At 38.4% G+C, this 14997-nt stretch overlaps 2 protein-coding genes across 11 annotated transcripts; both read right to left on the reverse strand.

Moving 5' to 3' along the window:
* Nucleotides 1-40: 40 nt before the first annotated feature.
* On the reverse strand, nucleotides 41-454 carry LOC110373481 (NTF2-related export protein). Its single transcript, XM_049848651.2, has one exon. The coding sequence runs from the start codon at nucleotides 452-454 to the stop codon at nucleotides 41-43; it is 414 nt and encodes a 137-aa protein (XP_049704608.1).
* Nucleotides 455-1035: 581 nt separating this feature from the next.
* Nucleotides 1036-14989, reverse strand: LOC110373394 (ribosome-binding protein 1). 10 transcript variants are annotated; one of them, XM_049848624.2, is made up of 22 exons: nucleotides 14737-14989; nucleotides 13945-14168; nucleotides 13145-13324; nucleotides 10975-11157; nucleotides 10232-10400; nucleotides 9944-10150; nucleotides 9522-9667; nucleotides 8522-8634; nucleotides 7899-8052; nucleotides 7744-7824; nucleotides 7472-7627; nucleotides 6902-7007; nucleotides 6310-6416; nucleotides 6108-6230; nucleotides 5602-5742; nucleotides 5187-5291; nucleotides 4608-4871; nucleotides 4242-4358; nucleotides 3839-3898; nucleotides 3226-3321; nucleotides 3082-3144; nucleotides 1036-3001 (listed from the first exon to the last, which is right to left on the reverse strand). In XM_049848624.2, exons 2-22 carry the CDS (start codon nucleotides 14143-14145, stop codon nucleotides 2981-2983), a joined length of 2793 nt encoding a protein of 930 aa, XP_049704581.2. In that variant the 5' UTR covers nucleotides 14146-14168; nucleotides 14737-14989; the 3' UTR covers nucleotides 1036-2980. The 10 variants fall into 10 exon arrangements, with proteins under 10 accessions (XP_049704581.2, XP_049704574.2, XP_049704575.2 ...); XM_049848617.2 differs by having other exon boundaries at nucleotides 5602-5745; XM_049848618.2 differs by having other exon boundaries at nucleotides 9522-9670.
* Nucleotides 14990-14997: the final 8 nt, after the last annotated feature.

Below are 14997 nucleotides of genomic sequence, written 5' to 3' on the forward strand. Positions count from 1 at the left end.
AAATATAAAACATAAGTAAAGGAAACTTACCAAATAAAGATTAACTGTTGTAAGGAACTTGCAGTCTGAAGCAATCTGATGCAATTTTCCACTTGCCATCAACAGCAACTATCACAAACGTTTGTTGAAAGGGCTTCTTGCTATCGTCATTCTGGTAGGTCACATCTCCACAAGCTTGAATGAGGTAAGTTAACTTGTTGGACACCAAATTGTCTGATATAGGTTGTGCATCTAATGTCTTGAGTACATGATTACTGGCAGGCAAGTCCATAAGAAACTTCTGAATTTTGTCATTGCCGTTGATTCCGTTGCCATTCCAAACCAGGAGGCCAGTGTCCAAGTACAGTTTGGATGATAAATGCCGGTTGTTGTCTACTTGCTTGTAAAATACTTTTGTAAATTCCTCTGCTGTTTCGCAAGCATTGTCGATATTTTTGATGGTCGCCTCTGCCATTGTAATAACACCCAGTTGATAAATAACACTTAAAATCCCGTAAGAGTTCTCAAAATTGTATCTAAACACAACACAGCATGGAATCTGTAAACGTATGGACGGACGGAAGCTTCTTCTGACATTTGACTGACACTCTGTCAATCAATTAGGATATGTCAGTGTCAGTTTTTTTTTTTAATTCAGTTAATCACTATTTGAGCAATGTGAGCCCGGTTTCAGTTTTCGTGGTTTTCATCAGAAAAAAATCATAATTTGGTTGTTGTCTTACTTTGGTGATATGATTTACCACCACTATCTTTGCTGCTTTTTGACCTGGACCGGGCATGCCTGCACCTCATATGTGATTTTCCTTTTGATCTACGACTTGTTTGTCTGAGGTGTCTATCATGGGCTGCGTGATTGTTCGAAAGAGTTACCGCGGCCCTGGAACACAAAAGGACTACGACGGACCACGATGGTTTTTAGTCAGTAAGAGTCTGACACTCCCTCACCTCTGCTAGCCCACAGCGGGAGGGGTCATTTGATGACTTTTGGCGACGTTAAAAATAAAGGTATCCGTCATCCATAAATAAGAACAAAAATAAAATTAGGAAATAGTTTATTTGATGTCTTTCTATTATCATACAAAGTGGCTTACGTATTATACAATTAGATTTCATAATATTATTACTAGGTGACACCGTAGTCACTGATTCGGTATCTGCAGTTTCTTTAGATGCAGTGGGTGCTGAAACCCGGTATGATCATGCGTTTCTCGTGTAGAAATGTCAATTCAATATGTCGGCAATCCCTACATCACCATACCGGCATCGCAGCGAAAACGTAGTTCATAAACAAATGAAAACGCAGAACCAAACCGGTAGTGTATACGGATGTTCTACTGTATATTCAGAACATTTGACACAGTGATACACTACACTCGTCATACACTATTGAAATTAAATAAAAAAAATAACATAAAAATAACTTCAAACTAGATCTTATTGTTAACAAGCATTTGATTTATTTATTTCTAGAAATAAAACAGTCAGCATTTTAAATTCAAATCTTACCCTAAGGCACTGACAAAAATGATTATGCGCTAGATAAAAAAATATTTATAAATAATAATATAATTCTAAAGAGTAAATAACATTCCTTAAAATTATTAAGAATAGAAAATTGTTAATTCGGCAAATTAAAAATAGGGTATATCAGAATAGGAAAATGGGAATTTTATCCAATATACAATCGCACGTCACAATAAATATATCGTTGCCTTAATATACAACTGTAGGTATTACTTTTAAATATTTTTTATCTAACTACATAGTAATTCAAATTAAATAAATAATAAAATTTTCAAGATCATCATCAATATTGCTCTACTACCACAACTAATTCATTATAATTCACATCACAATACATAATATTTACGGTTACAATTTGATTCGCGTTTTATTGAGTTACACATAGACAGATTTCATAAATTAACGACGGAATCCATAATGGATTTATTATAATAGAAAATTGAATAATTGCTATTTATAGATTAAGCTTATCTTGATTCTGAGGTTCATATACTACTATGAAGCGATTACGTGTGTCGAGCCCCTGATGTAAGGACGTTCCTAAGTGCTTGCATAACATGTGTTTTGTGTAATGTAACAATAATAATCCATTACTAAATAGTTCGAGATGTTATCCTAGTCATAAATTTTCACAGTATTGCTTACACAGTCCCAAAGCACTAACAACATATCATATCATTAGGAATTTAAATTTCACAAATTAAACCAATACTGTGGAACAGTCCGAATTTTTTACACATAATTTATTGGTACGTATCCTCAATCTGATTCAAATTGCAACACCCCATTTTTTAATAATTTAAAAGAAAGGATATAAAAGGAATGGCAGCATCATGTTTTCGATTATAAAAGGTGTAATACCAAATATTTTATTAATGCCTTAAAATATAAAGTTTTTGTTTGCCTTTTTTGTACCGATTAGCTTACTGCACTGCCAGTTTCAAGTATACATTTTGTATTGATTGCATTGTCGTTGGCAGAAGAGCAACAATCAGTGACATATTTTGTCTTTTATATAAACCATTGCTGCCCCAAAACTTGCTGCCCGACCTTATAACCCAACAACTGGTTATGGCATATTAAATTTAAACCTAATTTAAAATAGATTACATTGCATTTTTAATGAGAGTTGTTTAATGAACAGTACACTTATTTATAATTTATTGTAAAGTACTACTAAAACACAAACTTGAACATTACTCTGATGCAATTTCATCCAGTTTTGTAAATACTTATACGGACGATATTGCGATTGTATGTTGTCGAGTGTGATCAATGATATAACTTTACATTCTGAACATTAGTTTGCAAGTCCCTTACATTATAAATATCGATTAATAGTAACATACATCTGAGCGGCAGCGCGACGGCGGCGTCTGCGCATGCTATGTTACCTGTGCGCTCGCACTGGACAGGAATGACACCTCGATACTTCGTCGCCAACGCTTGCCTCTTGTTATTTCTCGTCCAGTCCAACCTGCAAACAAAGTTGGTTAACAATTCAAGTTATTCTATGTATACTATTTTTTTATTTCAGAATGCAAAAATTATATTTACCTTTAATGGTCCATTGCTGACGTCTACACTGTGTTTGTCAGATAAACCAGCCATAAGTCTTTCCTGGAACAAACAGAAACGTGACAGATATGGTTTCCAAAACGTAATCTCATGTAGTATAAATATATATTTCCTGAAATTTACCTCAGCGCTCCGTTCCGCGTCAGCAAAAGTGTGGTTGTGATTGGACTTTTTTGCTTGTTGTAGCTCTTCTTGCAATGAGTCGATTTTATTTTGCATCTGTAGGTAACAGTTAAATTTAAAACATGATATTAATTACGAACAACCATCACCAGCAAATGCGCAATAACATTGTTGGACAATCAATAAAGAAGAATATGAAAATGTTCATTTGAAAGCTGATGACTAGAGCCCACAGCCGATAGGAACACATAAAAAACTAACTTCGAACTTTGAGTCTACAAATCTGTTCTCCCTAAGTTAGTATTATGTCTTATCGAAAACTGGGAGAATTGTCCATGATAATGTATAAAGATTGAGAAATTAAATTACTGTTTTTTTTTTTTTAAGTTTTATTTTCAAGTATTTCTTTAACTTGCTACGGATCTTAAATTCCCTGGAATTACCACGTCAACACATGTGTTGTGGATTCGAAAAACATCCTACAATCAAAAATATAAAAATAAGAATTTTAAAAAGTAACACGAAAAAGAGGTAACACGCTTTGGTTTGTGGCCTCGACGTAAGAACACAAAAGCACACAGAGTGCGAACACAACCATCACTGTTATCTGTACCTCCTCTACGATCGCAGGCAATGCGTTCTCTATGCAGGAGTATGCAAACGCCAGAGGTTCCTACGTACAAATAACATTCATAAATACAACCTAAATTATTTCAAAATCAACTGTTCTATACTCGGGGCTGCGGGATTGTTCGACAGAATTACCTCGGCCCTGATACATAAAAGGCCTTCGAAGGAGCATGATGGGTTGTAATCCGTGAGAGTCTGACACTCCGCTGCTAACCCACAGCGGGTGGAGTCATTTGATGATTTATCATAAGAAAAAAAAAAACGGTTCTATACTGGCTATATAGAAATTTTATATATTTTTAAAATACAGTTTCCAAGTTTATGAGTAAGGTGCTAAAAAGCAGTGTAAGATTGAATGAATGAACAATCTATTGTTAACATTGTACCTGCAGTACGGTGCGCTGCCGGAGATCATCAAGTTCGCGTTGTTTCTCAGCCAGCTGCTGCGCCCACCGCTGCTCTTCTAACGTTACGTTCTGTTGTAGGCGGCTCAATACTCCTTCCTGTTATATACAATGCTGATCAATCAGATGTGAAAAAAAATTCCATGCAAATATTTGGAAATCAATGAAGGAAGGACCTTACAAGCTGTACATTTGTGTTGCTTTGTTTTACCCTTCAGAACAAAAACATAGGAAGGGACTTTCAAAAACTACTCATTTTGTGCCTACTTTGAATAAAAATAACTTTTTATCTTTAACTCCTACGGCTGAAAGGATATGAATTTTCCATAGCACTAGAAAAATACTCACGGTGTCGTCAATAATCTTCTTGTATTTCTCGACGAGGCTCTGTGACTGCTCATTCTGCTGGATGAGGTCGTTGACCCTGGCGTCGGTGTCGGCGGACTCGGCGGGAGCGGGTGCGGGCGGGTGCAGCTGCACGCGCAGGTTGGCGGCGAAGCTCTGCAGCCAGTCGCGGCCCGCGCCCGCGCCCGGGGCCGCCGCCGGGCACGCCGCGCGGAGGATACTCGCCACCTCGGCGTACTGAGCTTCTTGTGCTTTTGCAATGGCGTCCTTTGCATAACAACGAGTAATTTGAATTTTTGCAACTAGGTCAAAAATCACAATCAACATTGAATTGTTATTACAGTGATCGAAAGTATCAAGAAGAAAGGAAATGATTTACAAGAATAATAATTAGATGTTCCTACAAGATACAGCTATATCTCCATCAAAGAATATTTACAATCGCTCTATTTCCATCTAAAGGATTGCATAGATATGTTAGCAATGGATATAAACAACAAAGCGAAGCCGGCCGAAGATGAATGTACATGCGAGTGTACTCGGTAACATTGGTCGCTGTACAATATATAAAGCGGGACTTACGCGCAGCGAGTCTTGGGCCGGCATCGCCCTTGCCGCTTTCGTCTGTAGAGCCTTTTCGGCAGATTGTAACGCCTCCATTACTTTCCAGTTTTTAGTTCGCAATTCCTAAGCGGGACGAGTTAAGCAGCTTCATTAAATTGTGAGATGGTAAAATTAAAAAGATTTGTATTAATTGTCTAGTTATTGAACCATGCTTTTGATGAGAAGAAATTAAAGGAAAGAGAAAACCAGCATACAATGCGGGGATACGAACTGCACTTATCCTAAAAATATAATTCCTTACAGATTTTGTTCATATACACAATATTCTATTGTCAATATTAGAAATTCTAACACTCACAAGTACATTAGTCCTATGTTACCAAATGAAAAATGAGAGAGCTAAAAATGGTCCCAAAAATGCATAGTAACTCACATTGTTCTTATCCTGGTACTGGCGCAACTGTTCGTGGAGGCGGGTCAGCTGTTCGCGTTGGTCGCGGGAGCCACGCTGCGCCGTCGCGAGCTCGTCGCGGAGAGACTCCACTATGCTCTCAACCTTCGCGAGTTCTGCAGCCTGCTGGTAATAAATATTTCAATATTAACTTTACAGTACTGCTAAGAGATTACGTGTCAAATATACAGGAAAACGTATTGTCTCTAGGTTCTACAAGTTACTTGCGTAATCGACTTTCTTAGAACCCAATTGGATTACTATGAGTACAGTGCAGTTTTTATAGGTGTTTTGTTCATGTAAATAATTCTTGCTAATTTACGTGTGCTCATGGATAAGATAAAGATTTTCAGACAGTTTCTAGAATTATGCCATATCACTAGGAAGCGGTGAAAAAATGTAAAAAAAAGTGCTAAATTAACAAGCATAATTTCAGTAAAATTTTCTGATGTTGACTATGTTTAAAAAGTATGTATTTCGTAACTAACCTTGACTTGGTCATTGGCTGGCAGTCCGTTCTGCGCAGGCGCCGCCTTCAATTGTTTTATTTCTGCTAATTCAGTCTCTCGTGCGGCCAGTTGTTCACGCAACGACGCTATTTCACTGGACAACTGTAAACAAATCACAAGTTTTAATGTTGTATGTTCTTACATAACATTGTTTATTTTCCTGTATGGTGACAGTATTTACCTGTTGCTTCTGTTTTTCAGATTCCTCCTTCAATATCTCAACGTTACTTTCAGCAGTCTGAGCGCGGTTCGCCAATCTCTGCACTTCATTTTGAAGCTCGGCCATGGCTGCAAGAATGCAACACAATAGTTAAAAAAATGGGTAACATGTCGTGTACTGCGCTCTCTTTAAAAAAAAAACGATTTAATTGAGAAAACCATTTGAAAAAAAAAAAGGTTTGCAAAACTATCATAAAATTAATTCCCATGATGACTGAAAAAGAGTAAGTAGTCCATCTTTGGCCAAAAAAAAAATGTGTCCATTATTTTAAGGGTATCTAACCCTTAAAATATTTGACACATATTTATTTTCACTAACAAAAATAACGAAGATATATGTCGACACAATAAAATATCGTGTTACGTCACATTTGAGTACAAATTTCAAACAGACTCAATTTGTGTTGTGTTTTATCTTAATAATTTATTTAATATTTTGTTAAAATAAAAAATATTTATTATTTTTTAACCATCATGCCTATTGCGTAATGCGCAACCGTCAAACTAGCAAAGATACATGGTACTTGACTAAGTAGTGTTAAAGTACAACGTACCTGCGAGTCGCTCCTGTGCCTGTCTTAGGTCCTGCTGCGCGCGCTGCTCTGAGTGCGCGGCGCACTGGCGCTGCTGCTCCAGCTCGCCGCACGCGCGCGTCGCGTCCTGCAACACCAGCTGCGAGTGACTCCTGCCGCACTACCACCAGCGCACACCACTACCGAGGCCCCCGAGTTCGGGGGACGAGGTAAGTTACCAGCTCCGAACTCATACGCATTTCGAACCCGCACATTTAAAAAAAAGAACGAATCACCAATCTTTGACAGATCAGTCTTGATTTGACAAGGAACGCAAACGCCTTGTTAGTTCCAGTAACTGACCATTTTGATCACGCCTATTGCACATTAAGTAACCTACAAGAAGACACCTGATTTACCTACCTAATGGCATCTCTGCTCATCTTTCGTTCGTCTGTGCTAAATAAACCCTAAATTTTCGAATAAATTCTGTAGGGCACTTGAATTGTTGTTGTGGAAGCCGACCCCAACATAGTTGGTAAAAGGCTCAGAAGGTGATGAAGACTTGAAATGTTGTCAGCTACGCGAGTATAGTGCGGCGTGTCGCGTTACCTGCAGCTGCTGCGCGAGGTCGGCGGCGTGCTGCTGCGCCATGACGCAGGAGTCGCGCGCGGCGCCCGCCTCCATGCGCAGCTGCCCCGCCTCCAGCGCGTGCGCCGTCAGCTCCGCCTGCAGCCCCGTCAGCTGCGCCAGCAGGGTCGCCTCCGCCTGTGCCACACAAACACACTCATCACACCAGAACATCGGCTTAAAGTGCACAACCAAGCTTTATAAAGACAAAACTATAAGACCTTACTCTTACTTCCTAAGGAAAGTGCTCTTACCTCAGACAGTCTCTGGATGTGCAGCTCCATCTGAACACGCGCGGCCTGTGCCTCGCCTTCCGCACCCAACTTGGACTGCAGCTGTATGACGAGAACAAGAATGTATTAATTTGTCCCCAGGTCAACCAGCGTGTGCCACTGTGTAGTGGACTGACCATGAGCTTCTCCTGCGCGAGCTGGTGGTTGTCGTCGAGCAGGCGCTGCAGCCGCGCCTGCTGCGTGTGCAGCTCCGCGCGCGCCGCGGCCGCCGCCTGCTCGGCCGCCCGCGCCGCCGCCGCCGCGCGCGTGCGCTCCGCGTTCAGCGCGCCCCTGTACACAACAACACCATGCTATACTTCTTGCAAAGCTTGACGTAAATTTAGCTGCGGGCTCGAACCCGATGGTGGGCATCGCCAATGAGACGGCGTGCCAGTACATTAGATGCACGATAAGAACATAAACGAATTATATATAGCCTCACTAGAAAAAGTTAAACATCTGTTGAACACTTGTCTAAAAAGTGTAGCTGCAAAACGAACCTTATTTCAACGTCATAATCTGACATTTTTTACACGAGTATTCAACAGACGTTTAAAAGTGTTTGTGATAAGACGGTTAGTTTTAATTTTTTCTATAATTGAGCTTCTTCGGCGAGCTGTTTTATAACTATTACAAAAAAAGACGTCATATTTTTCTAATGTGGTTTTTTCTATTATGCTTAACTTAAAATTGTAAATTAACACATCAAAAACGTTTTCGTATCTATGCATCAAATTGATAATATGGTCATTAACATTACCTGAGCTCCTTAAGCTTGGCGTGTAGAGCCTGAGAGGCCTCAATCTCATCGGCGAGCGCCTTCTCCTTATCGGCCAACTGCTTCTTCAGCTTCTGAATAGGATCGTTGGGACCCTGGCATGAACAAAAACATACCAAAGCATAAGTTATGTAACTCAATCTAAGACACAAATGTATGATGATGTCATCATTAATAGTTTGCACATGTGTTTTAGTGCAATAAAAATAATAACAAGTGTGCATTAGGTATTTGGAGAGTCGGCGTTTAGATTTTGTTGCGTAACCAGAACCTTTATTTATAGTTCTGGAATTTGTCATCTCAAAGTTTTAGTATTCACACCATAAATGGATGAAATATAATCAGCATTAGACAGTCAAGCTAACTAGTACATATTTTGTAATAAAAACTGCCAGTAGGTAACAATGTAAAAACTTATGGCATATTATTTGCAAAATGTTATGTTTGACTTTTATTATCACACAATGTTAGAGGGTCATCAAGATCTGACTTTAGTCATAATTTTATTTGCGCAAGTGGTTTGGAATATCATTGTTTATTGTAAGCTTTACAACTACCTGATAAAACCGGACAAACGCGAATCTAACTTTCCGAAAGTCCGTTTCAACAAGATTTTTGTATTTTTTTCAATAAGTCACAAAAACGTATTTACATATTTAGAGGTCCCTTAAACAAAAAATCGAGCGATGTTGGTATGTGGATGGTGAGTTTCGGCCCGTCTCCTAGGAGGCGCGAGTGTTGCCATGCGCTCCTCAGAGTCAGCAAACCCCAGAAGGGCCTTCCAGGGCCAAAACCTGCCGCGGCGGCGGGATTGTTTAAAAGAATTACCGTAGCAGTGGTACATAAAGGGCTTAAGGTGGAACATAATGGGTTTTAGCCTATATGAGTCTGACACTCCTTCACCCTGCACCCACCAGCGGGTCATCTGATGATTTCACACAAAAAAAAAAACATGTTCAGGGCCGTCAAGTGTGTAACGTACCTCGGTCCACTCGGAGTGCTCGGGCAGCGGGTCGTGGTGCTTGTTGAGCAGCGCGTCGGTGAGGATCTGTATCTCTGTGCGCGACAGCACCGCCTCGCGCACCACGCGCACCAGCTCGCCCACGTTCACGCCGCCGCTGTCGCCCGCTACTAACCACAAACATATTGCTAAGTATGCGCATAAAAGACCATACTTTTTTACCAAGTTTAAAAAAGGGGGTTCTCAATTTGACCAGAATATGTGTTTGTGCGCAAGTATTTCACACTTGGCCGAACCGATTTTGATCCGGTATTCAGCATAGCATTTGTCAGACTTAGGAGAAGATTATAGGTACATGATTGAACTCAGTTAATTTTCAGATTTAAAAATGTAAAATGTTATCATGCTATCGAATAAGAAAATGTTAAGTGCCAACGACTGACCCATAAGCGAGAGCACATTGGGCTCTGGTTTTTTCTTCTTGTTCTTGCCGGGCGGGGAGGCGGCCGGCGCCGGCGCGTTCGCCAGCGCTTGCTTCAGCAGCTTGTCGGTCGTGAGCTCGCTCGGCTGCGGCGCATTCAGAGGCGGAACTACCTCCTCACGGACAATCTCACTCACTTCTTCTGAGGACTTCTTCTCAATCTTCTTGCCTAAATTGAGAAGTACTAATTGAGATATATGTTCAACTAATTTCAAATATAATTATAAAACTTCAATATGTATGAACATACTCTTGCGCTGTTCCTTCGCTCCTTCGCCACTGTTGTGTCGCTCACGAGTGACCTCTTCCTTAGCGACCTCAACTACAGCAGGGGGCTTAGCTACTGCCTTGCTACCCTTAGCGGCCTTAGCTACTTTCACTTCTTTCTTTTCCGCTGCTTCTTCCACTTTCTCGGAGGCCTAAAAATATTTACATCATAATATTGCAATTTTAATGAATCTATTCATTAATCAACAACATGCGATTACTTTATCATATAAACTATTGTTAATTAGTATTGAAACATGCTTACGAATGCGCGTGCATCAATAGTGATATAGATAGTCTTACAATGTAGTCACGACACGACATAAAACAGTGACACCAAAGACATGGAGTATGAATATGAGTCTGATATGTGTTTAATGATGTAAACAATAAAACGAGTCGACACACTACTACTGTAACTAACGAATCGCTTTATTTGTAGTTAGCCTTAGTACTGCATGCGAAGCAAATGAGACTACTATATTAATTGGTAATTAATAATACAGCTTTTTACAATTTACAACATTTACTTTAACTTATGCCTACATAGTTTGAAAATCTACAAACAATGATATCATACTGTACGACATTTTAAACCAAAACCGTGGTATGATTAAAGTTTAATTGTTCTACTGCAGTCAACTACAACACCACGTCACAAGTTAGCGGACACACACACATAGACAGTAGATCGCCGACACATTACGTTCGTAGGTGTAGACTCACTTTTTCCGTGACGAGTGTTGAATGCATCAATTCAAACTCATCTTTGGGATGCATTTCCTCAAAGTGGTTGGCGACAGTGGTGGTGGTGGGGTCAGGCAGCGCGCTCGGATCGCTAACGCAACTCGGATCCTCTTTGTTTACCAAGATCGGCTTTACTTTAGGATCCTTGCCGCGTTTGCGGATCTGTACAGACATCGTCGTACTATAGTAGACCCGACCCAAGGGATTAACTATCTACTAATTACTTTCCAGCATACACCCATCCCGATACATTCCAGTTTAAGCCAATAGTATACCAATAGACCACCCATATAAAAGATGCAAGTGAACTTTAAACTACTCAATATTTTACTTTGTCTCTAGCAATTTTCATGTATGCTACTTTTCTGTTGAAGAACCTAAATAAGTTGTTTGTATACTTATAGCATGCTAAATCTAGACACACGGCAGTGTGTCCGCCAAGTTCGAGCAAAAAAAGCGACACACCGGCCGTGGGTTATATTACACGAACCATTTCGGGCCAAATTCGAACACCCTATAACTCAAAATCTATTTTATTTACGCATATCAAATTTCAAGTATCTGTTGAGACCCCGTCACTTATCTAAAATACAAAATTTCATTAATATACCTATTGTAGGTCTTGAGATATTGACGTCAGAAAATCGCTATTTTTACTATACACTCACTGATTGACTGACTGACTGACTGACTGACTCACTCATCAAAAACCTAGACCACTTCCAATGGTCGTATTGACTTGAAATTTGGCATGGAGGTAGGTCTTTATGTCAAGGTAAAGGGAAAAATCTGAAAATGGTCAAGTGTGAGTCGGTTTTAAAATAATGAAGGTGTTTTATACCCCTAAGGAACTAAAACGAACTAAATTTATCTATATTTATATAATATATCTTCGAATGGTCGTACCGATCTGAAATTCGTTACAAAGGTTTGTATTTAGTCAAAGTAAAGTAAAAATCTGAAAACGGCCAAGTGTGAGTCACTTTCGAAAATAACGAATGTGTAACTTTGATCCACAAACATAATATATGATAAAATGTAATGTCAGTCAGTTGGTAAATCTAGTTCATTTCTTTGTAAGAAGCGTGCATATTAAAAAATCTGAAAGATAGTATAAATGAGTCATTTCCTTAACTAACTTAGTCATATGAAAAAAATAAAATAAACAACCTTACAAAAATAAATGAAATCCCACCCAAAACAAAAATGTGAAAGACTGCCAAGTTCGATAATATGGGAACGCTTCGCCTATAAAAGAAGTGAGATCTGAATAAGTACCAAGTTCCATACACATACCTCAGTTAAAAATAGTTACTTTTTAATGATGTTACTTGGCAAGTTTTAATAGAAAATTAAATACTTGATTCATTGCATTTAGTAGGTTTATAACAAGGTGTGTGAAAACTTGCCAAGTAGCATCATTAAAAAGTAACTATTTTTAACTGAGGTATGTGTATGGAACTTGGTACTTATTCAGATCTCACTTCTTTTATAGGCGAAGCGTTCCCATATTATCGAACTTGGCAGTCTTTCACATTTTTGTTTTGGGTGGGATATTAAGAGTACTATTGAATAAAATAATTAAGGTGGATTTATTTTCCTCATACAAATATAATATCAGTATAGAGATTTGTATCTAAGATATTTAGATACAAATCTAAATATTAAAGATGGCTATCAAAAACCTTAAGTACTGAAGATGTATGCCATGACTCCAGTGGCCAAGATTTAATCAAAACAAAATTAATCTATAGTGATTTTGATTACTCTGAACTCTATCTTTTCATACCACATTTTTAGATAACATTTTTTGTATTTAAATAGCTTGATAAGAACTTATATGTATTTTTTGTAATATTCTATAAGGTTGCTAATTGAAAAGTACAAGTCATGTTTTTTATGCTATCATGCCTATAAGAATTTAATGAGACAGTAAAGTTTATTAGACAGCTACAAAAAGATAAGAGAGTAATGTAGTAGAAACATTTTCAAGAAATGAATATAAAGTGTTTTTGTGGAAAACATGAAAATTTTCTGTTTCTGTCCAGTTTATTATTATCAGTATAGAATTACTTCATAGAAATTACATAGAGGCTCCACAAACCAGTTAGAACTTTTGTTAAGTGTTACTAGTATAGTTATTTCTTACCTTGACATTAGGTGTGGTATCCCTAGGCACGTCCACTACCACCGCAGCACTGAACTCAACATGTCCCTTAGGAGCGGGCACCACATCGTCCTCGACTCCGCTCTCAACTGGTGCCTCACTCTCCTGCTCACTGCCCGTCATCCCAACTGCACTCTCCTTGCTCTTTTCCTTCTTTGCTAACTAAAATACATGCTTTTATTAATATCATTGCTCTATAATTACTTTTTATATCTTAATTAAGATTGTTTATTTATGTTAATCTTCTAATTGTTATAAAATGATGAAACATTTCACATTTTCATTCATCAAAAGCAAGGTATTCCAGACTAATTTTGATGACCGAAAATATTCAGCAAATCAACTTATAATATCCAATGAAAAGGAGAACTTTCTAATAACAAAAGTGTATATTAGTATTCATAACAATTTCAAGATTTAAATTAGTAGGTCTTGTTGTCACAAAACTATAAGAATGGAAGACAATTGTCAGCTGCTACATAAATGATCCTGCTTTGATTATGGAGTTTGCTGTATTCAAGCATGCTGAGCTGGCTTTATCATATAAGTACAATCATTTGAATTTGATTCTAGTTAGAATAACAATTTATTAGAAATATTTTACTATGGTAGTTACATGTTTTGGTTATGATCTTGAGTTTTAATTATTGTCATTATTTCACTTCTGTAAAAGATTTTTCTAGCTACAAAAAAAGTTTAATATAGGTATGAAATCAATAGTAGGATTTAACTATAGGTAGCGTCTAGTGTATTTAAGGTTTACCGATTATTTGAAGTATTACCTTTTTGTTAGCTTTCTTCTCCTTCTTTTTAGGCTTATTTTTGCTTTCAGCAAGAGCAAGTAGTTCAGTGGTAGCTCGGCGTTGTTGAGCTATTGCTTCCTCATAGCTGGTGCCAGAGGCAGAGAACAACCCCATCAGCAGCAGCATGGCGAGGCCCGCGACCCCCACCCCGCACAGGACGAGCAATGCTTGCAGCTCCATTGGATCTGCCGCACACGCCTACCCTAGTTTAGTATTACAAAATATCTGATTACTGTTAGTGATAGCCCATTTCTTGCTACTAAAATAAAAGATGAACACAATAACGAAAGTCTAACGTAGATAATAACAAACAATCTCCAATCAAATGTAGTGATGAATTTCATTCATCATCTACGATCCCAGCGGCACATTTCTAACAGCGAAAAGTACAGTGTGTAAGGCACTTTCAAAGGCACACATACCGCAGCACAGTTATAATAGTTGTTGCGTAGCGCTAGTAAAGTGCTTCTGGCAGTTTTTCACTAAATTACTTGGAAATAATCTAACAAAATGAAGGTACGAGCTGACACGTAAGCAATGACACATGTCAAGGGTTATTGACAGTCCTTCCTTTCGCTGAAAGAAGCTGATGATTTTATAAAAGTAACAATCCAATTGGGACAAGTACCATCTATATAAAAGCTTATCTAATATTATATCTACTAACATGCCAAGTATTCACAACCTGTACTAATTGAGAATACGAAAATCAACATCCACCATTTATCACGCTCATTTAAGTTCAACGATGATAAGATAAATTGTATTTACCTGTACCAAAAAGTCCCCTTCAGCAAGTTTATTGAATATCCTTATGATTTCGACACAAATTTGAACCCAACTTTATGGCGTCACTATACAAGAGAACTTATAACTTGCATTAATTTCAATTTATTCTCAACTCTTCTTTTTCTGATACGACGAGACCGGAGGCTTGAACGAACCGGGTTCCACGACTGTCCACGACCACAGATCTACAGACTGCACGCACACACACAATCATTCAACGCACACAACTAAACAGTACTCAGA

Source organism: Helicoverpa armigera, chromosome 20 (genome assembly GCF_030705265.1).
Source record: "Helicoverpa armigera isolate CAAS_96S chromosome 20, ASM3070526v1, whole genome shotgun sequence".
NCBI lineage: Eukaryota > Metazoa > Arthropoda > Insecta > Lepidoptera > Noctuidae > Helicoverpa > Helicoverpa armigera.

What these genes read in the sequence shown, in the direction of transcription:
- LOC110373481 (XM_049848651.2), bottom strand. Translation starts at nt 454, where the DNA reads ATGGCAGAGGCGACCATCAAAAATATCGACAATGCTTGCGAAACAGCA.
- LOC110373394 (XM_049848612.2), bottom strand. Translation starts at nt 14,145, where the DNA reads ATGGAGCTGCAAGCATTGCTCGTCCTGTGCGGGGTGGGGGTCGCGGGC. An exon ending in ACATCCAGAGACTGTCTGAG is followed by an intron (nt 7,628 to 7,743) that starts GTAAGAGCACTT and finishes TGTGTGGCACAG; the next exon opens with GCGGAGGCGACCCTGCTGGC. An exon ending in TCAGCAATGGACCATTAAAG is followed by an intron (nt 3,002 to 3,081) that starts GTAAATATAATT and finishes CTTTGTTTGCAG; the next exon opens with GTTGGACTGGACGAGAAATA.